At 45.9% G+C, this 22,465-nt stretch overlaps 1 protein-coding gene across 1 annotated transcript in view; it reads left to right on the top strand.

Moving 5' to 3' along the window:
• R3HDM1 (R3H domain containing 1) overlaps nucleotides 1-22,465 on the top strand; it is a 76,954-nt gene that overhangs the window by 51,933 nt on the left and 2,556 nt on the right. Inside the window, 3 exon segments of the mRNA XM_061555520.1 lie at nucleotides 607-807; nucleotides 20,986-21,155; nucleotides 22,207-22,345. Of these exon segments, the coding sequence (XP_061411504.1) occupies nucleotides 607-807; nucleotides 20,986-21,155; nucleotides 22,207-22,345 (510 nt within the window).

Here is a 22,465-nt window from a genome sequence, read left to right as displayed (position 1 = left end):
GTGTGTGGCCAAATACCGAGTGTTTGTCAGCAGGGAGTCGATAATGTCATGTTTATTTTTCCTTTTAACTCTGGGGTTTTGGTGATCATAGCCATACATTTTATGTGAGTCAACCTGGTTCTCAGGCTGACTATATGACCACTTCATTCTGTTTCAGTTATTACCAATTCTGTTATGACCACTTGTTTAGAACTTGTTTTAGCATTAAAATGGGTTTAATTTTCCTTCTGATCTACTAGGAATTATTCAGACCAAGCTCCTGAGTGTTTGCAAAGCTATTGAGGCCAAGGATTCTGAAGAATGGATCCGTTTATTACATAAAATACTCATTCCAATGAATGGTAATAGTAAAATTAAAGGGGAAAAATCTAGTAAATTTCTCAAACACGATAAAGCATTTACAAATCAGGTCGATCATAAACTAGAACAACAGCATTGTGGCACCTGTTCTATGTAATTTGTGTTAAACAATAACGTTTATTTTAAACTGGGATGGAGAAGCTCTGAGTGTCGATTTTTTTTATTTCCATTGAACAGCAGGGTGTTGATTAATGAATGTCTGTGCTGCATGTGCATGTTTGTTTAATGTCTGCCTTGCACGCCCAGTGTTCGGCTACGTACAAGGACAACGGCCGCCCTCGCCACTCGTGCAGCAGCATCAACATCATCACCATGGGCTGGCGCAGGCTCACAGGGGCCCGTCCGCAAGCCACGTTCCAGCGGGACTCTCTGGAGGCCCACCTACTGCCGCGCCAGCATCGCACATGGGCTCTAAGTCCCCGCCCACGGCGCTCACCCTCGTGCCAGGTGCGCGCATGCCGCGGTCAGTGGCCCAGCGTGCCCGTGTCAGAGGACGTCCTTTCTGAATAGAGGACCTACGAGCTCGTTCAATCCGCTCAGCCAGGCACATGGCAGCTGTTAGGGCCCCGATTTGCAATATATTGTTCATAGATCACGTGCGTGACACCCGCCTGCATGGCCGTGATGTGATCTGTTTAAGACATTTGAGAGTTTTGTTCACCTACCTATGCATATTGTTGAATATTTCCATTATAGGAGTGGAATTTCTACAGGTATTCAAGTTTCATCCCACACACAGAATACTTGGCAGAGAGTTGGCCAAATATCCTATGTAAGACCCTCTTGATAGAAGTGTCTTAAGACTTTTTTGAGGTAAATTGGTAAATAAAGCTCTTTCTTCGATGTTATATTTAAGTAAATGTGCTGCTATGTCATGCATGTTAGGTGAATGTTAATGCAAAGTAATTCAGTAAATACTGTTACTTCACTTGTTTTTATTGGGGTCGTTTGTATCTCACGGTTCTTGCAATACTTTATGGCACAAGGCGCACTCTAAGCGAGTCAAAGCACAGGCGTTCTTACACAACAACTAATCCAGCGGAAAATGTCTCGCTTTTAGCAGAACACACAATTGATGCCACAGAATCACAGAGACGTAGGTGCGCGCACTGTGTGTAAAGTGTACACATCACCGTAAACATTTGTAATGCAGAGAATGTTTTGTTGCAAATTTCATAACATTAAAACTATTGAGGTATTCCTCATCAGAGTGGGCTGGTTTTTTTCTGCTCAAGATAAGAGGGTGTATCTTGTCTTTTAAGGTGTAAAATCCATTTTAAATCCATATGACACGTTAGCTTCGATTGCTGCTTTCATTTCTGCAGCTCGTGAAATGAGTTGTACTGCACAAAAACTCTCAACCAGGTCGAGGCATCCTCAGGGAGAGGGTGGATGGAACCTGTCTGCTGCAGAAACTACATTTCCATCTCCTCTGGGCTTTTGTGTGTCCTTTATGAAGGTCGAACAGGATGCTACATTAATAAACAAGCCAACTTCCACTCCTAAATACGTTATAAACAATATAAAATAACAGGAATAAGCAGCCGCTGACCGATTTGAACTACAGAAAATAATACAAAGCAGCATGAACACAGGTGGTCTTGTTTTACATGAGAGTTAGTGTTTTGATAGAAATGTCACCCTCATTTGCTGCATATAATTAATGTAGGTTGTGCATAAAATAACATGATTATTTAGTCAGGAAAGCTTCACTTGGTTTCAATCATCTTTCATGATACCCTGCTTTGGGATATATAACCCATTAATTATGAGGTGTTTATGTGGGACAAAATCTGAGTAACCAGAGAATCCACACTCTAAAATAACAACCTACTTGCACTACCACCTAGAGGAACCTCACTATCGGGTGGTTTGTACGCATAATCCCTGCATCACCCACCAACCCTACCTTGAAGTGATTGGATCACAGAGGCATGTTTGCGCTGGCATAAATATCCTTGTAACGTTTTGCTTTTATTTGTGTCATGCTTTGCACAAGCTTAGGCCATTGTTGTTCCATCTCATAAAAAAAAAAATCAGATTTGATCATTACCTGAGTAATAAGTGGCTCTGACATGGTACGTAACTTCAAGATATTTATTAAATCTTCGGTACAGCCACTTCTCTCTCTCCGCGGATGTCGACCCGCTCTCGTGCCTGCGCTGCCCCGCGCCACGTGGCGCTCACCCCGCTCGCTAACGCACCGCTGGCTGGCGGCACGCTATGAAGCGGCTGAGCAGCTGGAGGTCGAGCCGCCACGTGACAGGTGGAGATGGCGGGGCAGCAGCGGCGGGGAGCTCCTCTTCGATCTTCAAACACCGACCCCTAACGTTGCTGTACCCCCTGCTTATATTCACTCCTCAGAGGCTAAGCCCCGCCTCTGGCCACGCCCCCCCTGGAACCTTTGAAAACGTTCCAGAGGCTTCCCTGCTAGATCCGCCCATTTGCCTTTTCCCCAGATATAATCCCTACTATGGATAATACGTGGACTATATCAACCTGTAAATGTAACCCCCACAATGCAGGAGATGGCGCTCTCTTATTTCATCACCCCCCCCCCCGTGATGAGAAAATCTAGCCGTCCCGGCTAAGGAAGGATAAAAACGTAATACGGAGCACCATCAGCAAATGAGCATAGAACCCAACACGGAATAACGAAGAATAAGGGATGCCCCAACAATAAACAAACACGTAACGACAACAATACTGAATAGGAAAACGGACACGCAAGTTAGAGACCAAAGTCCATCAAGAAAATTGCAATGTCTTGCAGCGTGTATTCCTAGCCAGGCCATTCGCCTGAGGTGGAACCAATACAGGAACACCCCCAGGTGGAAGCAGCGGTCCGGTAGGGGGAGACACAGCCGGATCCAAAGCACGTGGGCATGGCAGGATAGGGGTGTCCACCGGTCCCGCCGTCTCACTTAAGGGCGCTGTGGGCAGTAAAGAAACTAACTTCGGAGGATCACCTCGCACAGGGGTAGCAGGCAGGTTGGACACGTCAGGCACCGGGAACTCGGAATCTGGAGATGACGATGGCCCAACAGGAGCAACAAACGGCTTCAATCGTGATGGGTGAATAAACCCCAGCGGCCGTGACGAATGCGAACACACTTCGGACGCAAAACCTCGACAATTGCCACCAGGCCCTGCCATGGTTTGTGGAGCTTAGGAAAGGTGCCAACTGCCACCTGCGGGCAATGAAGCCATGCCTCGTCCCCAACAGACCATGGCATGTCGCCTTTGGACCTCCGCGAATAACGTTAATTTCGTGCCTGGGTCCTGGAGGTATTCAACCTGGCAGTCTCCCGCGCCTCAGAAACTTGTCTAAGGGACTCTTGAACATGGTCGAGAAGAGTTGTCTTAGGTGGCATAACCGGGGAACCCAATTGAACATCAACGGGGTGGCACATTCTCCCTCCCGTACATGAGGAAGAACGGAAAATACCCCGTAGAAGTGTGTGGCGCCATCCGGTAAGCAGAGAGGACACTGGGTATCTGCAAATCCCAGTCAAGCTGCCTCTCATTGACTGTTTGGCATAGCATGGCGGACAAAGTACAATTCAACCGCTCAACCATACCATCCGTCTGAGGATGGTAGGGAGACGTACTAATCTTCCTGGTCCCCAAGGCATTGCAAACGTCGCGCAACAACTTGGAATAAAAGTTCCTACCCTGATCGGTGAGCAACTTTTCCGGCGCCCCTTTATTCATCACGTAGCCATTCACAAAAGCGTCAACGATGGATAAAGCCGATTTATCTGGCAGGGGCCAAGCCACAGGCCAACGAGAAAAATATTCGACGCCGACGAGAAGAAATGTATTCCTGCGAGGTGTAACAGGGAACGAACCCAACACATCCAAGGCAACCAATTCATTAATGCGCGTGATCGAAATGGATTGCAAGGTCAGAATATAACGCTGCTGGGGCGATTTCCTCTGGGCACACTCGGTGCACGATCGAAGTGCACTAGTGACGTCAGATGTCATTTTAGGCCATATAATAATCCCTCTGCAGAGTGAGCAACGTTTTCTGAACGCCAAGATGGAAAAGGTGCTCTCACTATGCAATGAGCGGATCAAACCGGCACGGAGAGAATCCGGCTCAACCAATTGGAGCCGGCGCGACGTGTCATCCTGCCACATCAACAACCCCTCATGAACCAAAAATCGACCCGACTTAATAGAATCAAAATCACCCGCGGCCGGTACGGGCAATTGCCGCAAGGAGGTCAAAGAGTAATCTGAAAATTGTTCGCGCAACCACACCGTACGTGGGAGGCGCAACACACAATCGGCAGGAGGGAAATCCCCGTTTCGTCCGGAAGCATCTCAACTGCGGACATGACTAAGGGCCGAGACTCGTCATGGAGAGTACAGCGGTTCGTACTGGAGCGGCAAGCACAGCAAGACGCGTGTGACAACCACAACAACGCGTCAGCATTAGTGTGACGAGCCCCCTTCCGGTAGGTGACATCAAATGTAAATTCCTGCAAGCACTCCAACCAGCGTGCCAACTGACCGCCTGGCTGCTCGATTTTCAATGAATATTGGAAAGCCGCATGATCAGTGCGGATAACAAACTACCTGCCATATAAATAGGATCGAAAAAGTCGCACAAAATGAACGATCGGCAGCAACTCTGGATGTGTGACGCAATAGCGGGTTTCTGCCGGCGAGAGCACCCGACTACGGTACATGACGATGCGTTCGACGCCTCCCTTCATCTGTGACAGGACAGCCCCGATGCCCGTGTCGCTGGTGTCAAGGATGAAGGGGGACGAAAAATCAGGGCAGTCGAGAGTAGGCGCGTCAGACAACCGATCCCGCAGGGTATGAAAGCAGCATCCTCCTCCGGTCCTCAGCGAAAACGCTGATTCTTAGCCATGAGCGCATGCAACGGTTTCGCAATGGAAGCGAACCGAGGGATGAACTGGCGGTAATAGGAGGCGAAGCCAACAAAGCTCCGTGCATCTCCCACACTCTCGGGAACCAGCCAGTCATGAACGCACACCGTTTTGGTAGGATCGGTAAAAATGCCGTCCGCTCTCACAATGTGGCCCAAATATCGAACGGAAGTCTGCAAGAGGTGACACTTTTTAGGCTTGAACTTGAGATTCGCCGAGCGCATCCGCTCAAAAACAGCGCGCAGCCGGAGAAGGTGGTCATCAAACGACCGGCTGAACACAATAACATCGTCCAGATAAATTAAGCACGTGTCCCATTGGAGACCGGCCAGGACGAGCTCCATGAGTCGTTGGAACATGGCAAGAGCAGCGTTCAATCCCATCGGTAAACAATTAAATTGAAAGAGGCCTTGCGGAGTTCGGAACGCGGTTTTCTGCCTCGAAGACTCGTCGAGAGGCAGTTGCCAAAACCCAGAAGATAAATCAAGAGTCAAGAAAAACTGCGCTCTGGACAAAGCATCCAAGGAGTCGTCCATCCGCAGCAGAGGATAAGCGTCTGCCAAGGAGACCTTATTCAACCTCCGAAAATCGACACAAAATCGGAGGAGTGCCCCACGGGCTAGTGGAGGGTGAAATAATGTCCGCGGCCAACGTATCATCGACAGCACGCTGCACGCTCTCTTTCTCGGACGGGCTCATGCGGTGTGGGTTTAAGCGAATGGGGCCAGCGTCACCCGTATCGATGTGATGGGATAACAAGGACGTTCGACCCAAGTCGAAATCGTCCTTGCTAAAAACATCGGAAAACTCCGACAACAACCCACGTAAAATTTCACGCTGACCCGGAGACAGCGATGCGTTTTCGTCACACAATTCGGCGATCCATCGATCGTCCAATGGACACGTTTTACTGACAGCGCATACAGTCTGCCCCGACGTGCGCTCCTCACGGTCGGTAAAAGCGGTGTTGGCATGAGCAAGGACAGTGCCCGCGGGCACAACAACATCACCACAGGTCCCCCATTCAAAACCTGCAGAAACGGAGCCTAACCCGTTCTGAGAATGGTCTGAGCGCAAACCAGCCTCACCCCCGTGTAGCTGCATTAGAAGGCGTCAACAAGACACGATTTGCCGTATCATCGCAACAGATTTGCTTGCGATAACGAAGCGGAACCAACATTTGAGAACCCACCGGAACCGGAACGGTAGAATCAACCAAAGCCTGAACCGTTTCGATGGACACCGGTCGATGGAGCGGTGATGACAGGAAGCGCAATCTGCGATCCGACGGCAGCTCGACAACCCTGGTCGACAAGAATCTTAACAGGCATTCTCGCCAAAAAATGTGTGCCCAACAAGCACGGCACGGCCAACGTACGCGAGATTAAAACGGGACCCGACACCTGAATGTCACCAATGGTGATACACGCATCAACCTGGCCAATGATACCCATACTACCCCCATTAGCCGCAACACACACATCGTACACAGGGCGAACGCACAACGCAGGGATGGACAACAATTGAAAAATAACATCTGAAATGATCGTAGCAGATGCCCCCGTATCAACCAAAACGCGGACATCGACACCCTGAATAGCGGCCGCGACCGTCGAGGATCCCGCCGCCGCGGCAACTACCCTTTGAGCCATTTTCTTCCATTGTGTCTGCGAAGCCGGCCATCGCTTAGCAATGGTACCCGAGTAAGAACTGTCCCGCGAAACGCCCTGATGCGATGAACCCGTCTCAATGACATGAGATGGGTGAGATGGTGAACGTACCCGGGTGCCCGACATGTGCCAACTCGCCTGTGTGGAGGGAAGTGAAGGCGGACGGTCGGCTGCAGGAGACACGGTCGGCGATCTGGACGGCGATGCAGGACGAGCACGGCACTCCCTGGAATAGTGGCCCACACGGCCACACCTGTAACACGTGACGGGAGGCCACTGGTGCAGCAAATCGTCGTCCCGGCGCGGTCGATAGACGTTCTGATGACGTCGACCATCCTTGCATCACTGGTTCCACGGATGGACCGCTGCCACGACGTCATCTTTTTACAGCGCCTCGTCGGGGATGACAACCACTTTGGATGGACGCCAGCCGATGGGTTGACCATCCCGAGCCGGGTCCCCTGTCCATGCCGCCATCTGCGCCCACCGCTCCAAATTTTCATGTGCGTTTAGGCAACGCGCGGCCTACATGGACGTCTTCGTTTTGTGGCCGCACGTGGGAAGGACAAAACCCATCTCCCTAGCCAACGCCAACATGCGTTCCATCACCAATATTTATTGTCGTACGTCGGGGTAGGCATCAACTGCCAAGGCCATCAAAGCGCTTTTGTAGGCGAGGGGTGACTCCGAGCTCCCTCGCCTACGGTGCTGAAATTTTCTCGTTTTGTCGTCTGGCAGCTCGTAGACTTCCGCCATCTCCTCGAAAGCTTCTTTGAGCGTCTTCTTCTCCGGGGGAATGGGACGGAAAACAGCCAACGCATCATCGTCCAACATGGTGGGCAAAGCAATGAGCGCCTCCTCCTCCAACCAGTGGACCAATTTGTAGGCAGCCTCTAAGCGTCATCGGAAGGCACTCCAATCGCCACCAGCTGCCACAAATTCATGCACTTGGGGCAGGCATCGACCACAATCGGCGCTCTCCTTCGCAGCGGGTATCGCGATGCTCGGTGAATTCCCGTGCGGCAGCGACGAACTGACGGCCGACGCACCGCTCTCCTCCGCGGTGTTCAAAATGGCGGCCATGACACGCGTAGTTGGTGTTGACTGTGAAATGGCGGCCATCTCCACCCCGCCCGGGATGGTGGCCGTGTTTCCCAAGGGGGACCCTCCGAAGCACCGTCGCCGATCCTCTGCACGTCCACCCCCGGACGGTCTGCCACCGGACTACCTCCGGTGGCGATCGGCGTGACGAGAGTGACGAGGTGGAGGAGCGCTGTTGTTAGAGCGCCCAGCTGTATCTCCACCCTCTGCCACGGATCGTCAGGGCGAAGCTGGTGGGAAGACTCCGCCGCGCCGTCCGCCGCAGGTGAGACATCGGGACCCGTTGTGGGCTCCATCACCGGGACCACGGAACCCGGGGTCGGTAGGAGCTGAGTCGCCGTCTCGTCGTCGTCGGACACTGAAGGTGGATTCAAATTTTTGGGGTTTTTGGACATCGCGTCTTGAGTAGAACACCACCAGAAAAAGTCCACTATCTGATACCACTGTAATAAGTGGCTCCGACATGGTACGTAACTTCAATGTATTTATTAAATCTTCGGTACAGCCACTTCTCTCTCTACGCGGATGTCGACCCGCTCTCGTGGCTGCGCTGCCCTGCACCACGTGGCGCTCACCCCGCTCGCTAACGCACCGCTGGCTGGCGGTGCGCTATGGAGCGGCTGAGCGGCTGGAGGTCGAGCTGCCACGTGGCAGGTGGAGATGGCGGGGCAGCAGCGGCGAGGAGCTCCTCTTCGATCTTCAAACACCGACCCCTCACGTTGCTGTACCCCCTGCTTATATTCACTCCTCAGAGGCTAAGCCCCGCCTCTGGCCACGCCCCCCTGGTACCTTTGAGAACGTTCCAGAGGCTTCTCTGCTAGATCCGCCCATTCACCTTTCCCCCAGACAGAATCCCTACTATGGATAATACGTAGACTGTATCAATCTGTAAATGTAATCCCCGCAATAATGCAGAAGATGGCGCTCTCTTATTACACCTGCAATAAATCATTTGTACACAGATTTTTCCCCAACAGGATGTTGACGTTCAAAATATCCGTGCTTTGAAAACATAAGAGAATGTTTACATATTGGACTGGTTGCCCTGGTTTGGTTGCATCAACCTTAGTTACTACCACACATTTTTTTTAAAAATCCTAGCGAGTGCCTGGGTGGTTTTAATACATTGGCAAGATGACCCACAGGGAGCTGTCTTTTTTAGTCAGGAATACAGCACCTGCTCAATGCCAGCTTACATATGCTGTGCACTCTGTATGGGGGGTGGGGGGAACAAATATCCGGCCACTGCCAAGAAATGGTATTACCCCTGAGCATTTGTCCATGTGGAGAGTGTGCACGGGTTTACATTTACTGTAAATATGTCATTGGAGAGAGGCTTTACCACAGTGTAGTGTTACTGACATTACAACATTGCTTTGTATTGTTTTGTTGTTAAGGTGTTTGAAGAGTAATGTGTGAACTTTGAGTTAGATTGAATCCCCTTACAGTTTACTTATCCCTGCACGTTTCCAGCAGGTAACGTAATGTGAGATTAACATGAGATAACATTTAAACTTTATGGAAAAATTACATCATCATTGTAATAATAATTAACAATACTCTTTTCACCCAGAAAAATGTCAGAGTTTTGAAACTTTGGGTTTTGGGATATTTGGGCCTGCTTTAGGACGTTTTACCAACTCAGTTTTGAATGTCCTTGAATGAGAGGACACCAGAAAGGCCCAGGCACATAACGGGAGGACACGAGGTTGTATTACATACATTACATATCAATCACAGTATAACTAGCCCACGGTTTCACTGCACAGATTATAAAATGTATGATAAAAATAGCGTCAAATAATGATAACATTGTGGCAGCCTCTGAATATTGGCTTAATGCAGTTGATTGGAATTAAAAAGAGCTTTATACAATTTTGAAGTATTGTTGCAACATGCCAGGATATTTTCTTGTTTCAATTTACAATAGTTTTTATTCTCTTACATTAAATTAACATTTTCAATTGAATACACACAGCAGAACGCATTAGTAACATTAAAGGACAGCGGTAATCAATAGCAATCACTGTTGGCTAAAAACACACACTACTCTTAGATCCACATGTAATAAGTTAATTCTTGAACTCACTTTATTTGAAAATTAGGTTATTTAAAATTATTCTGCGAAAGGATTGTTTTATATGTAACTCTTAATCATCAGCCATGATATATGCACGGCTGAAGGCCCCCCCCCCCCCCCATCACTCATGGTCTCAAGATACAGCAATCCATCTCATTCCTGCGAACGAGCTCATCGCCTGTCCATATCCATGCACATCGTCTCGGGAGTGGTTGCCTCCTTTGGCTGCCATGCCGTCATTAGTCTTGGATGCCGGTCATCATCCATTCTAGCTAGGGCAGTCGCCTGCGTAAGCATTCTTACTTTTCTTCACCATAAATATGTTTTTACTTGGTATTTGCACTGATCCACGTGTCTCTTTGTATAATTACAAGCATATACCTCTCCATGTTTTGCACATGTTTCAGCTTCACAGATGAACAAGTGCCCAAACATGGAAGGACAGGTGCATGCTCAAAATAGAGACCAAATTAATGTTAGGGCATCATAAAATACAACGTCGTAACATAATTCTTCCTCCAAGATCCTGGCCTCGAGTTTTATCAATCGCCACATGTGGCGATTGATCATTGTTCTCACACCTGAACCCTCTGGGCTGCTCACTGGGATTCTGTGGTCTCATTATAATTGTGTCAATCAGGTTTGTGGCGTTTTTGTATTTTGTGGTGAGCCTGCCAGTCCGGGTCAAAGGGTTACTTGGGACATTACCAGAGTTCATTGCCTTGCCGAGGTTGGGCAGGACAGTAAAAAATTAGTTGGCGTCATGTGGCTTTACCTATTTTACATTTGCACTAAACCACCTGTGTTGTGACACGTGGTGGCAAAAAAAGCAAAGTCCTCATGTCTCCGCTAGAAGAGTCACTGTTGATTATCTCACAGCACCGTGAACATGTGACCCGACATGACTGTCCTACCACTGACATTCACGGTGGGAAGGTGCGAGAACTAGCAGGGACAGAAAGAGGGCGGGCGTCATTTTGCATCTCATGGTGTTAGGTCAGTAGGCTCCAGTGGGGCATGGGTATGCCTGCATGCCTAATTTTATGTTTGTCAAAAAAAAATTCTTAATTATGGAACAATGATCTCTACCCGACCTCATCTGTCTTTGCAGATCAAGTCGCTATTGGGTTTCATTGCCCTGCCTTTAGCAGTTTCATTACACCTGCCTTCCCCCGCTATCTTTAGCTTAGATATTTACCCCAGCTATCCTTTGTAAAAATATGTTTAACATCAATGTGATTTAGCTGGTTAAAATGAAGGCAACTAATCGTATGTGTGGCTCTTGTATAGGGAACTCCAGTTTCTTCCAACGCGAAGACAATGGACTAGGAGTTGTGTAAACAAACATAAGTAGGTGTCTCCTATAAACGAGCGTTGAGACTCGATGAGATTTTTCTGGGAAAATACAGAACTACAATTATGCTACTGTTAGTCGCATTGAATGACTAGAATCAATTGAACATGCACCATGACAGAATTATGAAACAATCTGCAAAAGAAACCACGAGCATTTGTCTGTGTAGGGGGATGCATATTGCCTCCAAGTGTAGTGCGGTGTATTGTTCTTAATTAAAATGCTTCAACGTCATCAATCATGAAAATGTGCTCATCACAAATATGTTCACAAACGTCAACCTTTAAAAAAGAGTGACACTGCACTCGATATCATCAGATCCTGAAGGCTAAGCAGATTTGAGCTTGGATAGTGCTAGGGTGGGTTACCACCATGCACAAACAGGTTGTTAAAGGGCGTGTAGGGCTACGTGATAGGCAGTGCCACAAACCCATTGTACTGCACATATCTCTTCCTACATCTGTGTTCTCTGCCTTCAACATGTAACGACCTGCGTGGTATGTATATTCAAATAACTCCGACGATCCATACGCCATGGGGAAGCCCTCATCCAGCAGTAATTTAATTATGGACATGTGTACAATTTCGATGTAAATCTTTCGTGACTGCAGGGATTCGTATTATTGGTTCTTTAGGTAAAGTCACGTAGAAGGGAAATAAAATAAAAAATATTTTATTTTATTATGTTGTATTTTTATTATTTCTCTTCTACGTGACTTTACCGAAAGAACCAAGAATATGTGTACAATTTGTTTCTACAAGGGCATAATTTCTTATTCTGAGACGTTGGGCCTTGTGAGCTGCTGTGATCACGTGATATGTCATCGCTGGCTCTTGACTACCACATCAGCCAGGTGCTGAAACACAAACGCTGCCGGCGAGCGCTGGGAGTGTGCTGTAATGTAATATAATGCTGCATTTCTGCCTCCTGTTTGAAATGAAGCCAACATCATCTCTCGTGATTAAAGCATGCATCATGTTGCCGTAGCTCATAAATTCCGAGCGCAATGAGTGTTAATGCCCTTTGCAGGGCTTAATTAAGCGGCTTTACCAGCGGTGTTTTTATTTATTTATGTCTGCGTGCAGATGTAAATGCAGACGTAATCCTAATCCCAATGAACCCTTCTCTTGGAACATTTACAAATAATGACGCTCAAAAAGTGAGTTCATTCCAGATCTGGTGGAAGTTTAATCTTTATTCCAGTGGCTTGGAAACAGGGTTGGTGAGTCAAACTGAGATTGACCTTCGTGCATGTGTGAGATAACCACCTGATGGTTAATGGGATGGAAATTGATTTACTACAGCAAGGAAATATGTATGTATGTTGAACGTCTTTCACACTGTACCTATCCAACCACGATAATCGGAGGTGCGGGGGACGGATTTGCAATTGTACTTCACGGTGCTGGTCAGTGCGAGTTGGTGAACAGGTGATACAGCAAGGTTTCCGTCTGCAAGGAGCTTTGGATTTGTTCTCTCCATATGCTTTGGTTTTCTCCAAAAATGTTTTTCTTTTAAATGCCAGTATATTCACAAGAAATATGGCCCAGCATCCTAAGCTTAGTTTCAACACATTTTACATTTACAATTGTCCAGCCAATGAAACTGAATTGTCAGGCATTTCACATCATTTGGTCAATTTAATTTCAGTTCAGCTCAGATCACTGTCACGTGAGTACAGCAATAGGCTTATTTATTTATTGACTAATTTTGAAATTGTGCACAAAATTTTACTTAGAGCTAATGAGCCATTGCATTCCTGGGCTTCAGCTAAGTGTTTAGCAGCTTCATGGTTAATCTACACAATCTCTGAGCTTTGTCACTTGGGATTTTTTTTTGTAAATCAAGATCTAAAAAAAAAATCGTGTGATTTGTGGTTCTGCATTTAAATACATATTTATCAAACTGAAAGGTGGGTTTATATATATAAAAATTATAATTTGAACCACCAGATGTAATGGGAGAGTGTTTTTTTATATCACAATATAGTAAAGTTTAGGCCAGCAAACTTTAAAGAAAGCCTGTAGGCAGCATGGGAGAAGAATGCATTTGCCTTCACAGTGGGTGAGCAGAATGCTGGATGTGTCCGTAGTGTTACAGATGGAGACGAAACCGCGACTAAGCTGCAGGGATTCTAAAATCTTGCCGTCGAAATATTAATATCACGTATTACTCTGCCCTAATGCCTTATTAGCGTTACATTTCGGTTAATAATTTGACATCACTGTAAAACCAGCGAGTACATTTAATTAGAACGCTGACCTGAGGAACCTGGAGAGGAAAATGTTCGGCAGAAGGGCTTGCTTTTGTTTTGCCGACTTCAGCGAACAGTTGAGATGGATTTTTTTCTGTGCCAGCAGTGTCCTCCAGGACTGATGGAGTAGCATGCTGATGGTCTTTTGCCACACCCAACCTGCTTGCTCCCTGCAGAAAACACTGCAGATGCTCAGAGAATATTTGCTGGTTCATACTCAGAGCTAATTTTAGAGCAGCTGATTAAGATATTTTTACTGTCCACCTCATGCTAATATCTGCTTGTTTGTAAGCGTCCCTTACTGTTTCCATTGCATTTATTTGCTTGTTATTGGCGTCATGCATGCTCGCTGCAGAGATTTCATTGTTGATTCGCTCAGTAACTGCAAGCAGTGGAGAAAGAAGGCTCCCACTGTTCCCTTATTATTTTTCCATTTTCGCTGTGCTCTCCATTGTCTTCCTACTCTTAAGACATGCTGATAAGGTAGATGGACGAACACGATCTTTGATGGGTTGTTTTGTTTCATTGTATCTTTAAAGCATTCTCGAGTCTGGTGACAGTTTCCTAGATAATTTATAATTTTTATTATATTCTTGAGACGGAAAAAAAATGGCCGGTCCAGGTCGATGTAAGACGATGCAGTCAGTGGTTTGTTCATGGCAGCTGTACAATTGACCATGATATTGGCACATGATGCAGTTTATTTGAAACCATTTTGGCTGCAGACATTTTATGTTTGCAAATAAAACGCATGCAGCCGCATACCAGTATTCCTGATCGTGCATTTTGGATGCTGCAGTGTTCACGGTGGCGTATCACGCCCAGGAATTATACTGCTCTTTAAATCTGTCTTGGGAACCATTGCATTAACAACTCTCATATCAAATTTGTTTCGTTGTTCTTACTTAATGTTGCCTTGCAAAGCACATGGAGGTATTTTAGGTTCATATTGTTTACAAGATAACAGCAGAATCATAAATTACGTTTAATTGGCAATGTATTATTGACGTTTTAAAATACCAGCTGGATTTTATATATATTCAACAGACTTCTAAATGATATTTGTATGCAGTACATGAACCTTTATTACATACACAAAATGGACTTTGTGACATAATCTGCCATATAGATGGATACGAGGTGCTGAAATCTCTTTTTTGAAGTCCCAGCATGCCAGATATGTTTGTGCAGTTCAAAAATTCGATCGTTGTCCAGTTTGGATTTCCACCACATGTAATTGGACACACACACGGGCTGTCCTGTGATCGCGTGGATGAATTACACGAGCTAGCACCAGCCACGCGCCACCCTTTATTTGCCATGCCCACCAGAGAGCAGCCTATATATAGATGAGATTGCCTCGCCCCAAATCCTGGGACCCAATTGCCGCGACTACAGCAATGAAAAACGGCCGAGGAGGAATTATTTAGTGCCTCGAGTCAATTGCTCGAGCAAATATGGGCAAAACATGCTTGAAATTATAGTGTTTATATATTTATTTTTATATTTTCCTCCCCTTGGAAAATGAAATTGGTAGTGGTTAGAAAGTAAACATGTTCCATTAGAATGAATTTGTTTTGCATTAGCTTTATTGGTCACTAAACTTTATTTTTAAGTTTAATTGACTTTTTCCCACAAGGTACCCAAAGTCTTACAAATATATTCCTGACTGTTGAGCTTAATCTTTCTATATACAGTGATACCTCGGTTCACGAACGCTTCTGTTCACGAACAACTCGGTTCACGAACAGAAAAGTTCATAAAAATATGCTCCGGTTCACGAACTCCGCTTCGGTTCACGAACAGGAGCTGCGGCCATTTTAATGCTATTTCCAGGCTGTCACATGGTCGTGACTTCCTGTAGGAAGATCGTGGAGAGAAGAAGAGACACAGAAAGAAGTACTGTGAGTACTGTGAAGACACTTTCAGTGACTTTTTGCTTTTTGGTGTGCTTTTTAGAACATACAGTACTGTACTACTGTACTGTACAATACTGTACTTACTGTATTGTACAGTTCACCCGTTTGAGTGCTTACTGAAGTCATCTCAAGCAAGGTTAGTGTTCTCTCTTTATACATTACTATACTGTACAGTACTAATGTGTATTGTAATTTGTTTCATATTTTTGTGCTTCAAAAACCAAAAAAAAGGTCAGAACGGATTAACCGGATTTACATTGAACCCTGTGGGAAAATGTGCCTCGGTTCACGACCAATTCGGTTCGCGACCAGTCAGTTCACGAATTAAGTTCGTGAACCGAGGTATCACTGTAAAAGAGAAATTTGTGAATGTGTGTCTGTTCTAAATGTTTAGTATACTTCCCGACTTGCAACAAACTTGAAATTTGGCATGTGGGTAGCTTCCAGACTGTACACAATGCAAAAAGTATAAAAATAGATGGTGACGTCACATCTATGATGTCACCCGCATGCGCCAGCGTCACGCAGTGTGCCTGCTGACGTCACCCCCCCCCACCCTCCGCGTAGGCCGTGTATTAATCCAAGACAAGAATCCAAGTCCCGGGCGAAGCCGGGTAGTATAAAGCTAGTGTGGGATAAAATAGAATTCCAAGTCTTGATTGAATGTATTCCATTCATGAGAAAGTTGCTACAGCCCACTCGCAGCATACAGGCCAGAAGCACTGTTACTGTTTGGCAGTGAATAATTAAATGTAAAAATTTGTCCATGCTCAAATAATTTCACTATGTAACACAATTTTGGTTCCTGGGTAGTAAGTGTTATTTCGTTATTGCTCATGCCTAAAATGTATAGGAAATGGCTATTATTCCCCACAAACTTTGCTTTTGTGACTAGGACAGTGATATTTTGAAATGTACCTATTTTCAATGAGAAAACGGGCGACTTTGTGTTTTTTCATTAACAAAGTCAGAAAAAACAACATATTAATCAAAATTAACATGCATTTATACTAAAGTAATAAAAAATTACTAAAACAGATTTAGAAGTGAGTCGATTACGTATTTCAAAGATTGCTAATCGACCAGGCTATGCGTTAATTGTGTGTTGACCGACTCTCTGTGTTGTATTACATAACATTTCGATATTTTACTAGGTTATTTAATTTCGTGTGTTCTTTCTCCCTCTCCTAATATTCAAGCCTGCGTACTTTACTACGTGCTTCTTCGTACTCATTGACATGTAATTTTTTTCTCTAACCCCTCCCTCTCTCTGCCTCCGCCCCCCTCTGTCTATTTAAGGCCACCCCACAGAGACGATCCCCCCTCTCTGTACCTACTCTCTCTATGTATCTTGGTGATATCTGTCTGCTTATATGTCTGTCTATAGTTTTCTGGTTAGATTTTCTGTTGCTATTTCATTTATACCTGATGATGATTGCTTGTGTTGCAATCGAAACGTCGTATGCTATTATTTAATTTATTATTTTATCTTTATACGTGACTTTACCGAAAGAACCAAAGAATAATTCCTGCAGTCACGAAAGCTCCTAAATTAATACAGCTCTACATAGTTTTCGACCTTGTGATTGCCCATGAAGCCATGAACCACTGCAACAAAGCTGTTACAAGCCGCTTTCTCCTTACTAGTGAGCTTCTTGGGGAATTTATTGCACTCCAGGATCTTCTTTATCTGTGGTCCGATGAAGGCACGGGCTTTGACGTTTGCCTCAGATGGCTTAGGGAAGAAGTCTTGAAAGTACTTGAAGGCTGCCGAGTCCTTATCTACAGCTCTGACAAATTGTTTCATAAGGCCCAATTTGATGTGCAGTGGTGGCATCAGCACCTTCCGGGGGTCCACCAGTGGCCAGTCCCACCTGTGGCAGTGCGCCTTGGTGTCCCGGCTGTCCCAAAGGCAAAGATTGCAGGGAAACTTGGTAAAACCGCCTTGGAGACCCATCAGGAATGCCACAATTTTGAAGTCTCCGATGACCTCCCAGCCATACTCATCATACTCCAGCAAGGTCTTAATGCTGTTGTAATCCTCTTTGAGGTGCACCGAGTGAGCCAGCGGAAGAGACGGGTACTTGTTATCATGGAATAGTATGTCTTTGAGGCTCCTGGATGAGCTGTCAATGAAAAGGCGCCACTCATTCTGGTTACAGGCGATTCCGATTGCCTCAACAGACTGGTCACATTGTGGCAGAAGCAGAGCCCATCTTGACGGGTGAAGAAGCTGTAAAAAAGGTTGATGACGCTTCCTCTGATCTGCGGCTTGCACACTTTCATCCAACAAGTTCCACTGCTTGAGCCGAGACGTCAAAAGCTCGGCATTGGACTTGGTGAGACCAAGATCTCTGATCAAGTCGTTGAGGTCTTTTTGGTTGGGGTAGTATGGGTTTCTCTCCTCAGCTCCACCTCTGAAATTGTCATCTGGATCTACAACGTCTTCCTCGCTCTCTGACTTGCTGCTCTCTCTCCGGAGGAGTGGGTACGGGGAGCTCATGGCAGTGTGGCACCAGGGCGATGGATGAAGGAAGGTCCGGATACGTGATGGCAGGTGCGTTTTTGCCAGTCCGACGTTTGGAAGGGTCCACCATGCAGAAGTAGCAGTTGTTTGAGTGGTCAGTGGGTTCCCGCCAAATTCTTGGGATCGCGAACCTCATGGCTTTTTTCCCTTCTGCACCAGCCTACAAAAATACATTTGATTTCACCCATGACTAATGTGGAAGAGATTCTCGCAATATTTTTCATATATGATATATTTCTTCAATAACATTGAAAATTGTAAAACATTTCAAAATTATAAACTTTACCTTTCAGAGTGTTTTTGGCATTGTTCGCAGGTGAAATGAGGTGCCCAGGATTTGTCTTGATCCCCAACAGGCATGCCGAAATATGCCTTGTAGGCCTGACACATCTTAGCAGATGCTTCCACAGAGTACTTTTTCACACTTGTCTTAATAAATTGGCCGCAGACAGCAAAATGTATCTGCCGGATGCTTGCAGCCTCTTTATGCCATCTCAGAAAAATGCAGATCTGTATCCACTTAGGCAGCTGGAACTAAACTGAACTGGTGGGCTTAAGGCCCCTGTATTTAGACGACTTTATACTACTGGAAAATTCTAGAATGTTCTAGAAGTTACTCCAAGTTTACTCAGCACTTAATCTATCTGGAATATTCTGGAAAATATGTAAATTTATAAATATCACTGTCCTAGTCACAAAAGCAAAGTTTGTGGGGAATAAGCCATTTTATGTACTTTTGAAGCATAAGCAATTAGAAAATAACACTTACTACCCAGGAATAGAAAATTGTTAAAAGTGTAATCATTGCGTGTATATTACCTACATTGCTGACTCTGAACCAGCAGTGGGAATTCCACATTTCCATTGTGGGGCCCTGTTTCTCCATAGCACAATTGCTGTTAATGGAGGCATGATAAGGTCTCAATTTACCACAGCCCAGAGTTTGAACATACAACTTTTTGATTGTGAGCCAAGCGCTCCCAGTGCTCTACCCCTTGAAATTAGTATACAGTTCGGAAAAAATGTAACTACGGTATTTTGGCTCATGCTCGTTATCATAATCACCCATTATCTCTCTCCTGCTCAATGCAGGCCTCCACACACCAAACACCATCCATCACTGCCCTGAAATGACTTAGTCCATATCGCAAATGCATATGAGAGGATTTCATCCCTTCATCTCCACCGTGAACACCCTCCCAAGGTGTGTTTCCTCCTTCCGGTGCCATTCCTTCATTAGGCTCAACCTACTTCTAGCTTAGAGCGACTTGTCTTGCTCAACCAACCTTTCTTAAAAGTAAATATATTCTAAATGTGCTGACGCTCTCTGATCCACATGTTACTATGTCTCTCAGTGCAATTCCAAGCACGGCTCTTGGTTGTGTCCGTGCCATTTGCCGATACATTTGGTCGAAACCCTCCGTCGTTGGTCTCGCACGCGGTATGTGCCGTTTATCGCAAGGCACACGCCATGCTCGTGAATACATTAAACTATACTATTAAACTATTTCAAATGTTACCAGGTAAGGCCAACTGAGCTATTTAGCTCTTTTTCAGAAATTACCTGGCCACAAATGGTAACTCAACGAATTGGTTGATCATGTTAAAATTTATAGTCTCCAAATACTCTAAAACGCACGCCGATTCCAAATGTGCAGGGAAAAATCGGAGGACCCGGAAACAAATCTACGCGATCACAGGGAGAAAGACATGCAAACTCCAAATAGTCATCGACTTACGAACACCTGACTTACAAACACCCATACTTACGAACCAGCTCCCATTGAATAAAACAATGTACATTGACTTTGAAAAGCGAACTCGCAATTGCAAACTGAACCGTGGAACGATTTTATTCAGAGGAGCGATCCTGTACAAGATGTAATGAATCAGCCTTGTTTGCGTGTGTGTGCGTGAAAGTGTGAGTGTGTGGAGAGCGGGAGTGCTGCTCATGGCCAACACCAGTTCCTGGTGGTGTGTAAACATCACCACTCGGGAGACAAAGGCAGACGGGCATGGTGTTGGCCATACCGGCCTTCATAAGTGCTACTCGCTAACAGCACTTGCTCCTACAGTCCAGGGAGTCTTTGTGTGTGTGTGGGGGGAGGTAGTGCAACGTTAGCTCGCTGTGCTACTTACTTGGCGACCGACGTTCAATTCCCTCTCACGATCAACACCAGTGACGATTATGAGAAATGGGACCTGGGCCTCTCTTAGGTCGACTCGGCATCAAATGAGTACCTAATGCGGTGTGTAAACATCGCCACTGGGGAGACAATCGTTGGAGTGTGTGTGGTTTTTTTGTGTCTTTGTGTGTATGTCTTTGTGTGTATGTCTGTGCGCGTGTGCTGTTTGTGTGTATGTCTGCGCGTGCGCTGTTTGTGTGCAATTGGGGTGACTCATTGTGGCCCCCCTTCCGACAAGCAAATTAGCATCAAGAGACTCAAGCTAAGTGAAAATCAAACAGGTTTTTTCTATTCATGTTTCTTTATTTTATGTTTTATTTACTATACAGCATATTTTACAGTGTTACATGCAAATCTACAATTATTCTTAATTATGAGTTTAACGATGCTTCCCTTTTTGTTGAACTGTAACACATTTAAACACAGTGAAATATTGTGTTCTGACTTACGAACCGTTCTACTTTCGAACGGGCCTCAGCAACTAATTAGCTTGGTAAGCCGAGGTCCTGCCCGTATACAGCAGTCATTGGGGTCAGGATTTAACCTACGACCTTCTGTATACCAGGTGAGGTAGTTAACATCTCGCCACCGCGGCGTACGTGACGTTTCACTGCCTCCACTGCCAGGTCTGTCGCCGGGAGGGCATGGCGTGTTCCTGATGCAGCTGAGTCTGCCGAGTGGCGCCCACCCAGCGCACGCACCGTCTCCCACGCGCTGGGGCCAACGCCGAGGCCTGAGCCTCGACCAGAGGCTGCCTCGGGGAGCCGAGTTCAACCACGCCGACTTCCCTGTCCAGGTGGGCAGTGGAAACACGTGTTGCTAGCTACTGTTGTTATTATTGTTATGGGGAGGGTTCGAGTCTATATATAGCTTCAATTATGATTCTGAGCAGTGCCTTAGAATAGGCAGTGCTTGTCTCTGCTGTTTAGAAGGGAGAAATTCCAGATTCTCTTAACTGGGGAGAGTCTGCATAACACACTCACTTTTTGCTTTCCCACAATGTATATTTATTGACTCTGAAGAGGGATAAAATAAACGTGTGCGTTTCTCTACGAGCTTAGACTGCTACAGAAATGAGCCAACGTTAAATGTGGGATCATTCTACCCGCATGACTACCAGAAGTTGGTCAAATAGGATGTCATCAAAGACGTTTGTGTTTTGTAGTATTCAATTAAAAATTCAGTGTGTTTATTATGCATAACATGTCTTGGAAAACTACATGGTTTATTTTTAAACTTAAATGCCCGTCTGAAATTGTACATTTTCCCATGCACATGGTTGAATAGATTTGTCTAAATGAGGTTATAACAGAGTCAAATCCCAAGTCAGTTCTGCAGGCTTTTAACACAGCCAAAGTACAGGTTTCAAAGAAAAGTTGTTGTAGTAAAACAAGTGGATAAGAAACTCAGGTTCATGTGTAGCCTTGGCCCTATTCAAATGAGGCCAGGGCAGCTCATGTAAGTAAAGTGATATATTAGTTGCCTAATTTGGGGTAACTCGCCTAAGCTTATACAACCCATTGGAGCCCAATGTTTTCTGTACGCTATTTCTGCCAACATTATTCTCTTTCTTCTCCATCATCAGAAATTATGCCACTATGTTTGTTTATTTCATCACTTTAACATTATTTATCATCGTACCTTTTTGTACATCTTCACAACAGTATGCTGAGTGTATGGTGGCTGCATGACCCATATGTACTCATCCACTTAATGAATCACATCACGCGCTAGCCCCAACCATCACACCTCTGAGAGCTGTTCATGTGCCCCCCTGAGTGGCCTCACGCACTCGTGCCCCCTTCGCGAATGCAACACTGGCAGCGTGCACTACTTTCTGCCCACAGGGAAGCCCTCACCTCCACAGCCCCATGCTGTCGCCGTCGCAGTCGCCCTCTTCCACTCCGCTGGCCGCCCTGGGCTCCATCCGCTCAGGACTCCTGCCCTTGCCCATGGTGCAACACCGGCATATTGCGCCCATGCATGGTGAGAGCACCAGCGCGAGCATAACGCCAGCCCCGGCCGTTATTGTCGTAACAAACGAGTCACTCCTTTCAGAGTAGCTTGGCTGCTCGACGCTCACATTTGAGTTACAATAGGTGAGAA

The sequence above is a fragment of the Lethenteron reissneri genome, chromosome 21 (genome assembly GCF_015708825.2).
Source record: "Lethenteron reissneri isolate LAM-NWPU_2019-01 chromosome 21, ASM1570882v1, whole genome shotgun sequence".
Lineage (NCBI taxonomy): Eukaryota > Metazoa > Chordata > Hyperoartia > Petromyzontiformes > Petromyzontidae > Lethenteron > Lethenteron reissneri.
Note: the sequence above shows the minus strand (reverse complement) of the source record. Positions and strands in the feature narration are given on the sequence as shown.